The 15,078-nt window shown below is 27.4% G+C and overlaps 1 protein-coding gene across 1 annotated transcript in view; it reads left to right on the top strand.

Annotated features, from left to right (window-relative positions):
* The window catches only part of LOC105845149 (large ribosomal subunit protein mL66), a 40,824-nt gene extending 25,947 nt beyond the window's left edge, over nt 1-14,877 (top strand). Inside the window, exons 3-5 of the mRNA XM_065805824.1 lie at nt 1,201-1,264; nt 9,241-9,300; nt 14,690-14,877. Coding sequence (XP_065661896.1) covers nt 1,201-1,264; nt 9,241-9,300; nt 14,690-14,790 — 225 coding nt within the window. The 3' untranslated portion in view covers nt 14,791-14,877. The remainder of the gene's footprint in view (nt 1-1,200; nt 1,265-9,240; nt 9,301-14,689) is intronic.
* Nucleotides 14,878-15,078: the final 201 nt, after the last annotated feature.

The raw sequence follows: 15,078 nt of genomic DNA, 5'->3' as shown, positions 1-15,078 counted from the left end.
CTTCAAAAGTGTTGATTAATTGCAGCTGGTATAAGAGTATATAAAATGGTTTGTTTTTTAATAAAAGTAGCCTCCTCGACTGTAGCGGCCTTCATGGCCTTGAGAGGTGATTTGAAATTTTTAAAAAAATTCGATAGACCAGTCGTTTAATGCGATGTTATTGGTGTTAATTTGTGCATAGATGAGTTTTTTCCGTAATTCTGGAAATTCGCTTAATTTTCTTTTAAAGTTTCCTGATTTATATATATATATATATATATATATATATATATATATATATATATATATATATATATATATATATATATATATATATATAAAATATATATAAAATTTCTGAGTGTTTTTTGCTATTGATTTGTGAAAAAATTAATAGTTTTTAAAAAATATTTTTAATTTTTTCACAAATTAATAGCAAATAACACTCGGAAATTTTTGGAAAAATTAAATGAATTTAAAGTGAATTTCCAGATTGCCAGAAATTCCCGCCAAAAACTCATCTATATTTGTGAGGATTTCAATCTGCTTTTTACACAATACATAAAAAAATTTTTAAATCAAACTTAAATTAAAACTTAAATTTAGTTAAGACAAATTAATAATTAATAAAATGATATTTTAACAATTAACACCAATAGTAAAAGTTTACTTTTGCAAGCTTTTTTGAAGTCTTATTTTTATTATTTTTGAAGTCTTATGTTTAAGAATTAGAGATGTTTCTTCATCTTTTTCATGCTTTGTAATTTCTGTTTTTAATTAGTGAATTATATTTTATTTGACTCAACTTGTTTACCAGCAGTTTAAATCATAATTATTCAATTTTTAATAAATAACCTTTAGTATTAAAGATAAATTTGATTTATAAATACATCAAAACAACAAAAAAGTAATGATTTTTTTATGCAATTTATACACAGATTCTTATACACAGATTCTTATACACAGATTCTTATACACAGATTCTTATACACAGATTCTTATACACAGATTCTTATACACAGATTCTTATACACAGATTCTTATACACAGATTCTTATACACAGATTCTTATACAGAAACCATTACTAGCTTTTATTAAGTTATATATATTTAAAAGTGTTTGACTATCAATAAAACTTAATTTTAATGTTTAAACATAAATTTTAACTTATACAGTTTTATCAAGTTAGCAGTTATACTGCATAATCCTTTTTAATTTAGGATGTATTATTTTTATCACAATTCTTAACTCCTGAAGGTCACATGATGAACAGAAGAGTAACTGGTAAGTTTACTAATATTAAATTTAAATTTTTATAGTTTAATTTTAAAAGTAAATTTTATTATTGGTTCAACAAAATATCATTGGTGATGTCATGCTGAAATAATAGGACATTAGTGATGAAAAAAGCTGATTGTGGCTAATAATAGGGCTTAACTTATATATGCAAATTACATACCTAATATTAACATATTACCTTAATATAAATACATTAAACTCTATTATTAGCAAAAATTGGCCTCAGCAAGTAAAGTTATTTTAGTGATTAACAGGATTATTGTTGTTGATTAACAGGATTAGATTAACAGAAAGATTGTTAATATAGATGACAAACAATATAGGATCAAAAATGAAATCTTGTGGTCAAGTTACTGGAAATGAAAGAAAATATTGCCTATCAAGGGCAACTTTAATAATGCAGTTAGAAAAGTGTGATTCACTAAGTTTATGGAGATAACCAACATGCCAGAATTTATCAAAATCTTTTCATTCTAAGAGCAATAGCCCTTACCTTACATAGGTGCTCCTTGGACCATTCCTTAGACTTGGTATAACTAAGAGAATTCTGAGGTACACTTATATAGATTCAAGAGATAAGTTAAAAGAAAAGAAAAAAGGATTTTTCTTTTTGAATAACACTGTTAAAAATTTTTCATTTTTTTGAGACAGGCAAAAATGAGTTTTGGTTGATAGAACTAGAGTAGCTCATAATAGCTCATTGAGCTGCAACCATGATTTGGATTTTATATAAGATTTCCATGAAGACATTAAGTAGAGAATTCAGTGAGAGTGTTGTCATTCATTAATAAAGGATTGTCAACATTATTGTGATAGTTGTTTGCTATAATAACTATGTTTTGTTGGAGTTAAAATCAGGGTTGATAGGTTTAAACCAAATGGTTTAATCCATGGTTTAAACCTAACAAGTATCAATTAAAACCAAACTAATTTTTTGTTGAAAATATTAAAACCAATTGGAATTGCTCTAGATAAGTTGCAAAGAGATCAAACAAAAATAAATGACGTGTTATCACCAATGGAATGGTGGAAATCTCTAAAATATTTGAACTGCAACATCATGGATATTGAAGATTGTTAAGCACACCAGCTTCTAGTGCTGGAATCAAAAGAATTTTTTCAACTCCTGGACTTGTTTATTCCAAGTTAAGAAACAGATGGGAGTAGAAAAAATGGCAAAGCTTATTTTTATATACAGCTTATTTTTATATACATTAAAAAAGTATTGGTTGATGAATTACAGCAGTAATAGAAAATATAATATACTCAAGTAAAATGACTATAGCCTTTTTTTAATTAAAAATGTTGAATAAACATGGCTTTTTTTAAAAAAAGGGAGTTTAAACCAAAAAAAACCATGGTTTTTGGTTTTTTTCAAGAAAAAAAATATATTTTTTGCAACCTTGGTTAAAGTTCGCAAGCTACTGCAAGTCCCAAGCTTTTACAGAGGAGAGATCTTTTTGTCAAGACAAGAGTATCAGGTTGAGTCTTTAGCAAATAAAGTCACTTTGGATGTAAGATTGTCAGTAAGATTATTAATGTTGATAAAAATCAACACAGAACTAAGGATAGAACCTTGAAGTATCCCAGAAGTTATTAAAAATAAAGATGACTTTATTACAGGGGTTAGAAAGAAAAGATTTAAGAATCTCAAAAACTTTCCCACTATATGAAGCAAACCAACATCCCAACTTTATTGAAATCTTTTGATATGTCAAGAAGAATAGCCCTAAGATGCATTAGATAGAGCCTCGCTGCCTCCATCTAATGCATGATTTTTTTGTTTGTTCTTCAAAAACTTTTTCTTATGAAAACAAAATTATTATAATTAAAAATAGCAGCTGCACAAGAAAAGATGAAACTGTGGGAGGCTGTGGAGACTTGATTTAAAACTAATGAAAAGAAACAAAAGCTTGTCTGCCTAAACTTATGAGATTATAATGGAAGCGCAAGTTTTAGCTGAGAGTGAAAGACATCAGATTATCATGAAAAAAATCTCAGCCAGTCTTAAGGTAGTTGTAAGAAGTGATGTAATTAAGTAAATATGATGTAGGAAACGTGGAAAATGAAAGATTTAGCAAAATGAAGCTGAGCACAAAAACATCTAAGTTAAGACACAACAAAAATTAAGTTAAATTATTAGATTTATTTAGAAAATGATTCACAAAGTTAACTATCAGAATAAGAAATTGAGAAAAGTTTTTTTTTTCTGTTTTTGACCCTTAGAGCCAGCTGGGTAATTGGTACTAGGCTAAATTATTTTGTGTAATGCACATTAAAGTTACCAATAACAGCTCATTCTAGACAGGCAACAATGTAACACAGATTTTCATTTACACCTCTCTATTAGAAAAAGAAAGCTGTTCAGCAGTAAATGCTTATCTTTTCTTTTTTTTAAGTCATAATTTCTGATGACTTGGTGTGAAACAAATTGAGGTTTCTGGTGGTTTGATTGAATGGGTTTTGAGTTACTTTACAGCAAAAAAAAAATGTTTTTTATAAACCACTAATCTATATTTAAACTTTAATATAGACTATTGGTTTCTTTCTGAGGGAAATAATACAATATAAATATAATATATAAAATAAAATATATAAAAATGTTTAATGATGTAACTAAAAATGGTAAACTGAAATTTGATAAATATTTTTTAAAGTTTCTGAAAATATTTTTTGAGGTACAACAAAAATAAAAAACTTGTTTTTATATGTAACAAAAATCATTGTAACACTTGCATAAGCTTGTTAAAAATGTATCCCAGCATGCAATGAGAATATATAAAATTGAAACAAGTGGCAGTTTATAGAGCTAGTCAGCAGAAGACAAAACAATAAGGACAAGAAAACTAGAAACTAAAAATCATTAAAACACATCATAAAAAATTAAAATAGAGAGACTTAAGTAAAAACATTGTTTAGAAAATATTTAAAAAAATCTAGTTCAAAAATTATTATATTTTAAAACAAAAGTAGAGGATTTAGCTGAAGAACAAATATTAATAGCTTTTTTAGAACAGTAACCATTATAGCGTTTGTAAAATAGAAAAGAGAAGCATAGATATTTTAGGTTAGCTTTTTAAACAGGCCAAGCAATATTTACCCTTTCAATATTAAAAACTATTTAAAAACCTACTATAGTCAACTCCAGTTGCTTGATTTGGAGTAATAATTTCATCTCTTTGACTTTGAGATAAGGCAATGAAATTTTAACTTATCAATATGTCTCAAAATTTTGCATAACTTGGACTAATTTGATAAATCTGTGTTCTTTTTATTGACAATAAAACAATATGTGAGATCATAAATAACAATGTTGACTTGATATTTACAAATATCTCTTATCGAGTTAGTAACATTTGGAATCTTTTGATGTTGTTAATGCTAGTTACATCATCATTCAATTCTTTACGAGAAAAATAATCTTTAAGAGAAAAATAAACTCACACAATTTTGCATTATCACAGTTATGTTTGTGTTAACTTATTGTTATCTTATTGTTATTTCATTGTATAGATTTTTTATTTGTGTTATGTCAATGTTGTACACTTACAGAGTTTCTTTTGGGGGATTTGGTTTAGGTATTGAGTCGGCAGAGGTTATTCATATAAATTTATTTATACTTAAATGCATGACATAGTTAAAAAGGTACATTGTAACAAATTTGATATATTTTTAATGTCAAACAAAAATTACCGGAAGCAAAATAATGCATAGTTTTTTTTTACTGTATTTATCTCCCAATCCTGAGAGGGCCTCTTCAATTGAAGAGGCTTCTTATTTTTTCTCATTTTTTCAATTTATTGATTAGTTGTTGCTATGAGACTCTCTTAACTCTATTTAATTCACAGACCTTGATAAACAATTTGAACAATCTTTGTCAATATCATAAATGCTTCCTAAGCATTTGTTGTGAGAACTAATGATCTTGTATACCACATAGTCAATATTTTTTTCTGATTTTGTAATAATAAGGCAATATTTTTACTATTAAATGATTTTATTTTATAAAATAACTGTATGAACTTGTTTTTAATAAACTTAAACGAAACTAGAAAAAAGTTCCAAAGAATGCAAAAAAAGTTTTTTGCTAATTCAAGAAATCTTGAAGTGTTGTTTGAAGTGTTATTTGAAGTGTTATTTGAAGTGTTATTTGCAATTTTTTCATATAAAAAATGTTATGGGAAACCAAGTGTGGAACAAAGCAAGACTGTGTGGCTCAACCTTTTTCAATGAGGTCACAGAAGCAAATTTAAATAGTATGAGAAGGTTCAGTTCAAAAAGAAACAGCTAAATAATGAAATTCGTGATGACCCAGATCAATTGCCTGTAGATATAGAATCATCTGTGGGTAACAATATTAGAAAGTTTTCATCAACACTATCCAAAACTAAATTCACCTACAACTTTGATTACCATTGCTAGAAATACTTCTTTAACATTTAACATTCTTTTTATGGTTTTTAACATTATTTTTATGGACAACACAAAATATCTGTATTAATTAAATGATTTAATTTTCATTATGTCAATAAAGGTTTTGAATTTAAAAAGTTTGTTTTTGGATGCTTGAAGTCTATTGTCGCACAATGTAATTGTCATACAGTCGTGGTTCTCCCTGATAAAATTGATAACTTTGCTGATTAACTTTTTAATTATGTCACAAGAAATGTTTAGCTGAAAACTGATTTTTTTTTTTATATATTCATGTTCTGAAAATTTTTATAATCTTTTAAAATTTATAATTGAAAGCTACAGATAATCAGCAACAATTTCAATTTTTATGTTGCTTGTATCTTGAATCCAACGCAATTTCGTAATACCAAATATAGTAGTGGCATGGCCATAAATTAGCATTGATTTTTTTTTTGTTAAATTAAAGTATTAAATAAAGAGTCTTAATTATCTTTTTTGTGTTTTTTTTTGTGTTTATTAGCAAAATGTTAAGTCAAAATTATTGCAAACAATGAATTTTTATTTCATGTAAGTTTTCAAACTGTAAAATAATTGGACATTTTTAATGGTTTTTTTAATGCATTGTTATGGTTTATGAAATGGCATAACATTTATAATATTGACAATAATAATTTCATTAATATAAGTCTAAAAAGTTAAAATGCTTTGAATTATGACCTTCAGACTAGGGTTTTTCATTACTGTTTAACAGTAACAGTAAAACAGCTGTTTTTTGGTCAAAAATGAAAAACAGTAAACAGCTGTTTTTTCAGAACTGTTTTTAACGACTTTTTCATGTTTAGAAAGTATTACGTATTGGTGATAAGTTAGTGTTTTTCCTTGTGTTTTTCAAAGAGAAGAAAGTAAAATCTTGGGTGTTTTTAAAAGTAACACATTTAACAGTACGTATTAAATCATTTTAATTTGATTTAAGAATACAATAACAATGCTTATATATTTCAGCAATGTCGTCAGTATGGGATTTTGCTACAAAACGAAAAAATCCAAAAACAAAATCTCTCGAAGGACAATGCTCGCGATGCAACAAAATCATTCTCTGTTCTGGAAATTCTACAACTACATTGAAAGCACATCTTAAGACACATGGAATTGATTTTGAAAGGTCAGCAGCTGGCACATCCAACGAAGAACCAACAGCAGAGAAAAGAACAAAATCAATTTTTGAATTTTTCAATCGAAAATCCCTCAAAGAAATAGTTACAAATATGGCAACTGATGGTATTTCAATTAGAGCAATAACTAGAAACAATTATATTCGTCAATCTATATCACGAGATGGTTACAAACTTCCAGCTAATGAACGTGATGTCATGAAATTAATTATTGAAGATTTTAACGAGAAGAAAGCAAAAGTTGTTGAAATAATTAAGGAAAAACTTGTTAATGGAGCAAAATTCAGTATGTGCGTAGACAAATATACAACAATAAGAGGAAGACGATTCTTTGGAATTAATATACACAGGAGCGATGATAAAGTCACTATTAAAACTGGTCTTGTTCGCATTGTTGGATCTTGTTCTGCTGAAGACATGGTTGTCGCTATGAAACAACATTTAACTGAATTTGGAATTGACATGAACAAAGATATTGTTGGCTCAACTCAGGATGGAGCAGCAGTGAATAAAAAATTCATTAGACTTGTGGATATAATTGGCCAGTTTTACCTAAAACTCTACATTTGGGTGTCTGCGATACTTTATATAAGAAAGAGAATGAAATTGAGGAACACTATTTTGATAGCGATGAATCTGATGAAAGTGATTGCTTTGATGATTGCCTTGATTTGCTAAATGATGACGACATTGAACAATCTGAAATTAGTTATCACGATTTGCTTAAAAATTCTCGCAAGCTTGTCAAATTCATAAAAAATTTAACAGTTCGCAACAACATTTTTTTGAGTAAAGTGAAAGCTTTAACAGGATGTGAAATTGAACTACATCTTGATGTAAAAACTCGCTGGAATTCAATTCCAACCATGCTGGACTCGATTATTAAGACTGAAATGGCAATTCGAGAGACTTTATTTGAGTTCAATGCGACACACATTTTGGATTCAATTGATTTTATTGCTCTTCGTAATCTTTATGATGCTATGGAACCGATAAAACTTGCAGTTCAACGTTTAAGAAGATGCAACATTAGCAAGTGCTGAAATAATTTTGGAGTTTATGTTTAAAAAATTGTCAATGATCAACAGCAAAATCAGTGAAGAATTGTACAATAACTTGAAAATCCGTACTGATGAAAGATTGAACAAGGATGTTATGAATCTTTTAAAGAGTTTAAAAGATCCTTCAAACAATCCAACAAAAGCAACATTGATATTTGCCGGTCGTCTTGCTTCTCGATTGTTTGGATTTGATAAAGAAACTGAAATAGATGAGTCGATACAATCCGAATCTGAAAATGTTAGTCTATCACTAAACGACGAATTAAACTTGCTTCTTCTTAAAGAACATACAACAACAACAACTGGATCAGATTTCAAATGGTTAAAATCGGAATTCACTCTTTATAATAACACTGGACAACGTACAGAAAACCTTCAAAAATTATTCAATGCACTTTTAAGTATTAAACCAACATCAACTGACGTTGAGCGTGTTTTTTCAGTTTGCACAAATTTTTGCACAAAAATTAGATCGCATTTGTCCGACAAGTCACTTAAAGCTCTTGTCTTTTTAAAATTTTATTTTAAAAAATGAAAAAATTGTAGTTTGTATTCGAATAGCTGAATAAATAGTTAAAGTTTTTCATCCTTTAATAAAATTCAAAAGTTGCGTTTTTTAATAGCTTTATTTATTTAGTCTTCTTCAAGTAAAGCTTCTAAATTTATTTTTGTAAACGACATTGACAAATATAAGGACATTGACGTTTTTTGCTCCTTAACTTGTGTCATTATTTTAATTTCTTATAAAATTTTTAAAAACAGTAAAAACAGCTGTTAACAGCTGTTTTTTTTGAAATTGAAAAACAGTATCAGCTATTTTTTCAAAACCACTGTTTTTGAAAAACCCTACTTCAGACTGGCTAACACACTAAGTTAAATAATAGATAAGAAAAATATATCTATTTAAGAGCTTAAATTTATTTTTTAATTTAAATGTTTCTATTTTATATTTAATTTAAATTTAAAATATAAACATTGAAATTACAAATATTTCTATTATGTATTTTATTTTTTTATGCTGTTGTCAAATCTTTTTTTTTTTTTTAGATGGTGGTAAAAGTAATTAGTTTTTTTGATGATTTCAAAATGAAAGTTTTATTAAACATAATTTGTTTTTTAATTTTTATTTGATTATAAATTTTAAAATGAAACTAATCTTAAAGCCTGACAAATAGATACACAGTGTACACTTACATATTACTCAAAATTGTAATAAAGTTAGTAAGTTACCAGTTAGTATATTAAGTTGTAATAAAGTAAGCTATCAGTTATATTAAATTAAATTACAATAATGCTAATGTTTTTTTTTTTTTAGGAGTTTGTAAAAAGCAGCAAGTTGCTATTTTTAAAGCAATACATATTGCAAGGAGACAAGGTAAAAAAAAGTTTAATTTATTAAATATGCACTAATAGTATTTATTGTTTAACCTCACTTATTTTAAAAGAATAAAATATTTTTTCTTAAAATTGGAACAGTTCTTCGTAACTTAAAAGTTTAAAAAAATTTGATAAAAGATTTTGAGTTCTTGTGAGAAAACTCAAATGAGAAAATCTTTTATCAAATTGAAAATTTGATACAAGATTTTCTCGTATGAGTTTTTTTAACTCATATGAGTATCATTATAAAATTTTGTGTCTCTAGTAAACCTGTAATAGCACCTGGAGCACCTGGAGTAGAAATTGTTTTTAATTGTTAGCAATTAAGTTCATACAAAATATCTTCTAACATGCATAATATCAAATATCAAGACAAACAAAGCCAAAATCTAATTTCGTCACCATTGAATTTATTAAACAAGTGAAATGGAAAACAAACTATTATTGATTCAGAGGGATCATTTATTTTAAAAGGCTTCCAAAAAAAACTTTTTGTTTTATAATATTTACTGTGGCGATATTTTAAAGTATTTGACTTATCAAAATATGCAATGTAGGGTTTGTAATGAAAACATCAGTTCGTCAATATGAATATCAAAAAAGTACCTAAAAATTATCTGGTCTGATAATTTTTTGTTATTCGTTTATCTGGTATCTGGCCAGATATTTTAAAAATACTATCTGGGCCATCCCTAGTGTATTTTACAAAAATTGCACGCAATGTTCTTAAAGAACAGAGCAGGAATCAGTAAAAAAACACTAATCTTGCTTTTTTTTCTAATTGTAAGTAAAAAATTGATTGCCCTATGAACAGTAGAAGCTTATTTCTTCATTGTTTCTTCACAAAATAACCTTGATCAACATAAACATAAAAATATTTAAATGAGACAATGCTTTTAAAATAAATTTGGAATCTAAATGAAAAATATTAGTTTTGAATTAAATTGGTTGCAGGCATGAAAATAAATACCATTTAAAACATTATAAAGACAAATGACCTTACTTCAAGTTATGACTATTCTAAAGAATTTACAATTTAACAAAATACCGTAGCTACTGTAACTTCCTGTTTACAAGAAAGTTAAGTATTAACTATAATAGTTTAAAAAACTTCCTGTGAAATATTTCTTTCTGTAATTTAATATTTTTAAAACATTCTTCCTATTGATCCTGAGATTAATAATGAAAGGAGAAACAGTTGAAGTTAAAAAAGTTAGATAAGTGTTTTTTTACTAATTATTGTACAAATTCTTAATAAAATAAAGTAATATCTACTTTAACATTTTAATTCTCAAAACAATTACAATCAAAAAAAAAAGATAAAATGAAATTTTTCAAAACTAAGAAATTGTTAAAACGAGTTTGGTAGCCTAGAAATTAGTAAAAGATTATATGCCAGTGTAAAAATGAAATATTTATATGTTTAATAAAATAAATATACTTCAACAGTTTTAATTCTCAAAACAGTTACAATAAATGAAATCAAAATTTAAAAGCTAAGAAATTGATAAAAAAGTTTGGTTTCTTAGACACTAGTAAAAGATTACATGCCAATGTAAAAATGAAATCTTTATGTTCTTAAGTTTTTTCTATCTCTTCATAAAATTTTAGAAGATATTAGTTAAAAGGAGTTGTAAATAACTTTTTTTCACATAGAATTGTCTTGAAGTCTAAACAGAAAGGCTTATAGGTTTATAATGTTTTCTGTATATAATTCATTTTTTTTTTTTTTTTCTCTCTTTTTTTTTAAGTGTTACAAAAAAAACTTATTATTATTTGAACTAATAGTGTTATTAAAACACTATTAGTTCAAATAAATTATCTCGTGATTTGAATTCTCATATTATATAACTAACAAAGATATGAAAGTTATGTCGATAGCCTGTTTATTGAGGGGCAAATATTGGGGGCCTGGAACTACTTTCTTTTTCTAAAATACTAAAAGTATTTATTCTTAGATATAAGAAAGAAAGAGCTGCAAGTATCTACAACTAGTATACTATATATTATGTTATATGCAGATACTAGCAATAACCTTTTCACCAATATATAGTATTCTAATGTTTTTAAGGTCGCACATGGCTTATTATTTCTGAAGTCACACATGATTTACCATTTCAGTCTAACATTTATATAGTGTAGTATATATTATAATATTTGCAGATATTTGTGATAACCGATTCTCCAATAACTCACCCAAAGTGCTTAAGGTCATGTATGAAAAATTTAGATACTCATAACAAATGTGTGTGTAGACTTGTCAGCCGTCAATAAATATGGCTGGCTCGCTAATAGAAGTGGCTGGATAGCCAGCTAGCCAATTGTAAACCTAATGGCGGCTGGCTAATAAAAAATGAAGCTGGCTAGCTGGCTAAATATAGAAAATACCATGTATTGTCTGCAACTATTACAATTATTAGATTTATATCACAAAATTAATTAATTTACAATAAACCAATGTTATCATGTATAAAAATAATCATGTTTATATTAGTTGGGTCAAGTAAACTTCCTTGAAAATTGACAACTAATCCAGCAGTGGAAAACATCCATTCTACTGCTACACTGCTTGATGGAATGCATAAATATTTACTTGCCAGATGGGGAAACTTTTTATGATTTTTTTTCCTCAACTCTACTCTTCTTCGGGTCTATTTCTTCTTCTCTTGATAGAGAATATAGTTATTGAGTTCCCTGGCTAAGCTTTGATGTCCATTTTGATCCTAATTTGGAAGGGCAGCTTTAATTTCTTGAAAACTTCTTTGCAGTAGGATAATTTTCTACAACATAATGTAAATCAACCATGCAAATAAATTCAAATACAAACATTTTTGTATTAAAATTTTAAAACTATATGCAACTAGCTATAATATAGAAACTTATTTATAGTACTCTAATTAAACATGTCATACAACTTACTAAATTAGTTTTTTCAACATTTATAATTTCTATTTTATTTATATCATACTTTATTAATTTCTAGCTTACCATCTTTCAATAGTTTATTGTCATTATTATAAGTTACATTATTATAACTGCTGCATGTGAATTTAACCTTTCTGTAAAACTTGAAAAAGTCTCTAATAGTATATTAATTGCTTGATTATTTGGAAAGATAGACTTAACTGTGTGTGTGTGCGTGTGTTTGTGTGTGTAGATAGATAGATTAAAAGGGATAAAGAGCCAGATACAAATTCATTATTACATAAAAATACTATCAAAATAATGCAGCATAAAAATTATAAAACAAGTGACATTTAACATATAAGGTATATTAGTAGTAAAAATTTTACATATAGCATTTTACATGTGTATTTATATTTATAAATGTTTTTTTTTTAAATACAGTTTCACTTTAATCTCAATTACATGCTAATGATAAATAATTAAGTTTACATGATTACATGTCGAGATTTCATTTTTTTATTCATTTCTATCACTTTTACTGCTTTATAGTCTCCATCTAGAAAAGCAGCTGATATTTTAAATTAATCCTAACTGCCTTTAGCGCTAACAAAACAAAATGTACTGCTTCGTTAGGTGTTGTTTATGTAGAAGCTAAACTTTTTTTTTTAGTTATTCACCTCCCGGAGGTGTGAGGACTTGGTTACAACTCTCTCTCTTAACTCTTTAACTCTGAAACTCAAGCCCTGACAAACATGGCTGCTGCATGCAGAAACATGTTGCCACTTATTTCTCTTGCTATAGAACGAGTGTTATTAAAATTTATCGAAATGACTAAAATTGAAGACTCCTTCAACTTTAGTTTTTTCAATAATAAAGAATACCACGAATAAATAAAGTATTTTTTCTTTAACTTTTAGTTTTTGTGCTGCCAATTTGTAGTTACTAATATAAAGTTTGTCATCAGATTTATAAATTCCGTGTTTTTTTGTGTTTTGGATTCGTGGTTCAAATATTTTTTCTTGATGCACTTTTTCATATATTGAAACGTATTTAGGAAGTCCAATATTAGTAAAAAAAAGAAAAAACAATTAATACTATCATCTAGATCACTCTGATTTAAAAAGTGAGGCTGGAAAGTCTTTCTGGGTACAAAAAGGTTCCTCCGTGTCTTTGCTACTGTTACTTGCTGACTAATGAGATGAAGTATTCATTAAAACTTCCTTCGTAAAAAAATGAAAAATAATATAGCAACTTTGACATAAACATACATTGCGGTGGCGTTCAAAACCTTTAAAAATTCAAAAATAAATGTGTAGTAAATATTTTGTGTTAAATAAAATTGTTGTGTAAGAATTTTATTTAACATCCAAATACAAAATGTAAGACATTTGAAAATTTGTTTACATTTTTATCATTTCTGGTTCTCTGGCAAAGTAAGTTTTTTCGGTCTCAACTGAGTAATAAATTTTAAACCAATCAAAATCGGAAGTAATCTCAGGAAATAGCCGCTAGTGTGGAACTGGTAGGGTGTCATTGTGTTGCACAGGTGCTGTAAATGATGGTATGTCTGGATATTAAAGAGTTTGTCTCCCTTTAATATCTGTATTTCTTACTATCAATCATACAAAAGTAATCGTGATGGTTCTTCGGCTCTCTCCATAGCCTGGAAACGACAAAAAGTATTGCCTACCTATCTCGTAACTATCCTGCTAGAGATATCGGCAGGTTCTAGATATCACATCAGAGGCCCAGGGTTTGTCCTAATCACCCATGGACATGGGTGATCAGGATAAACCCTGGGCCTCTCATGTGATATTTAATAAGCGCTCAGTTGCCGGTTGGCGCTAAAACGCTATAGCTTTAGCGGTCGATAACAGAAAAACTTTTACATTTTTGAAATTAGGATAAACAGTGGGCAAAAATATTGTAAAAATTTGAAGCATTGTGTTATTATTTTTCTAAAAATGGCTTAGAAACACAATTATTTTGTTAAAATTAAACATTTTTTCCTTTAAACCTAGAAAAACAAAATGTAAAAGTTCTATAACTAAAAACATGTGGCATAAATTTCAATACCTTATAATATACCGGAAATTTAGCAATGAATCTAAAATAAACCAAGCTGTCACTGAGAGATTAACACAATGTTTTCAGATAAACTTATTTCTTTGTTTTTTGTAAAATGTACCTTTTGTTTCTTTTAAAATGCACCCCACGTCTTGAGTTAATAAACTATAGAATTTGTTCTAGATATTTGTTTTAATTCTATTATTCAAAGAAAAGTTATTTTCTACTTCAATGAGCAGACAATTACAAAAAAGTTTTTTAATTAAGTTTTTATTACAATTATACTACACATTCTAGTTATATACATGCACTGATGCACAAAATGGCTTTTATTTTAAAACTTTTATTGTGTGACCATTATCACAATTCTGAATATTTATATATATATATATATATATATATTGTAAATGTAGGATTGCTTCCTCGTGTTGTTCCAAAAGACGGAGGGCCTCCGCCCGAGTACGGACTGAAGTCAAAATCGCTTACTAAGAGAACCTACAAATCTCGTATTTAATGTTGGATTGCACAAAGCTTGTGAAACTTTTTTTAAATATGTTTTTTGTGATTTAGTGGTTTTTTGAATTAACTATTCCTGCGATAACTATTTATTTATTTTTGTTAAAGTGTTTTTTACAAAGTTTAATGGGTAGCAGAACCCCCCCCCCCTCCAACTCCTTTTGTGTGTTTTGAAGTTTGTGTGTCTAGGGCTTCCTTGTACCAAAGGCCACCCCTTTTTTTTTTCATTAAACTGAGAAGTTTACGCCTCTTATATCAGGGAGCTGGTATCGAAATTTAGACCTTA

This window comes from Hydra vulgaris, chromosome 09 (assembly GCF_038396675.1).
Source record: "Hydra vulgaris chromosome 09, alternate assembly HydraT2T_AEP".
Classification (NCBI taxonomy): Eukaryota; Metazoa; Cnidaria; class Hydrozoa; order Anthoathecata; family Hydridae; genus Hydra; species Hydra vulgaris.
Note: the sequence above shows the minus strand (reverse complement) of the source record. Positions and strands in the feature narration are given on the sequence as shown.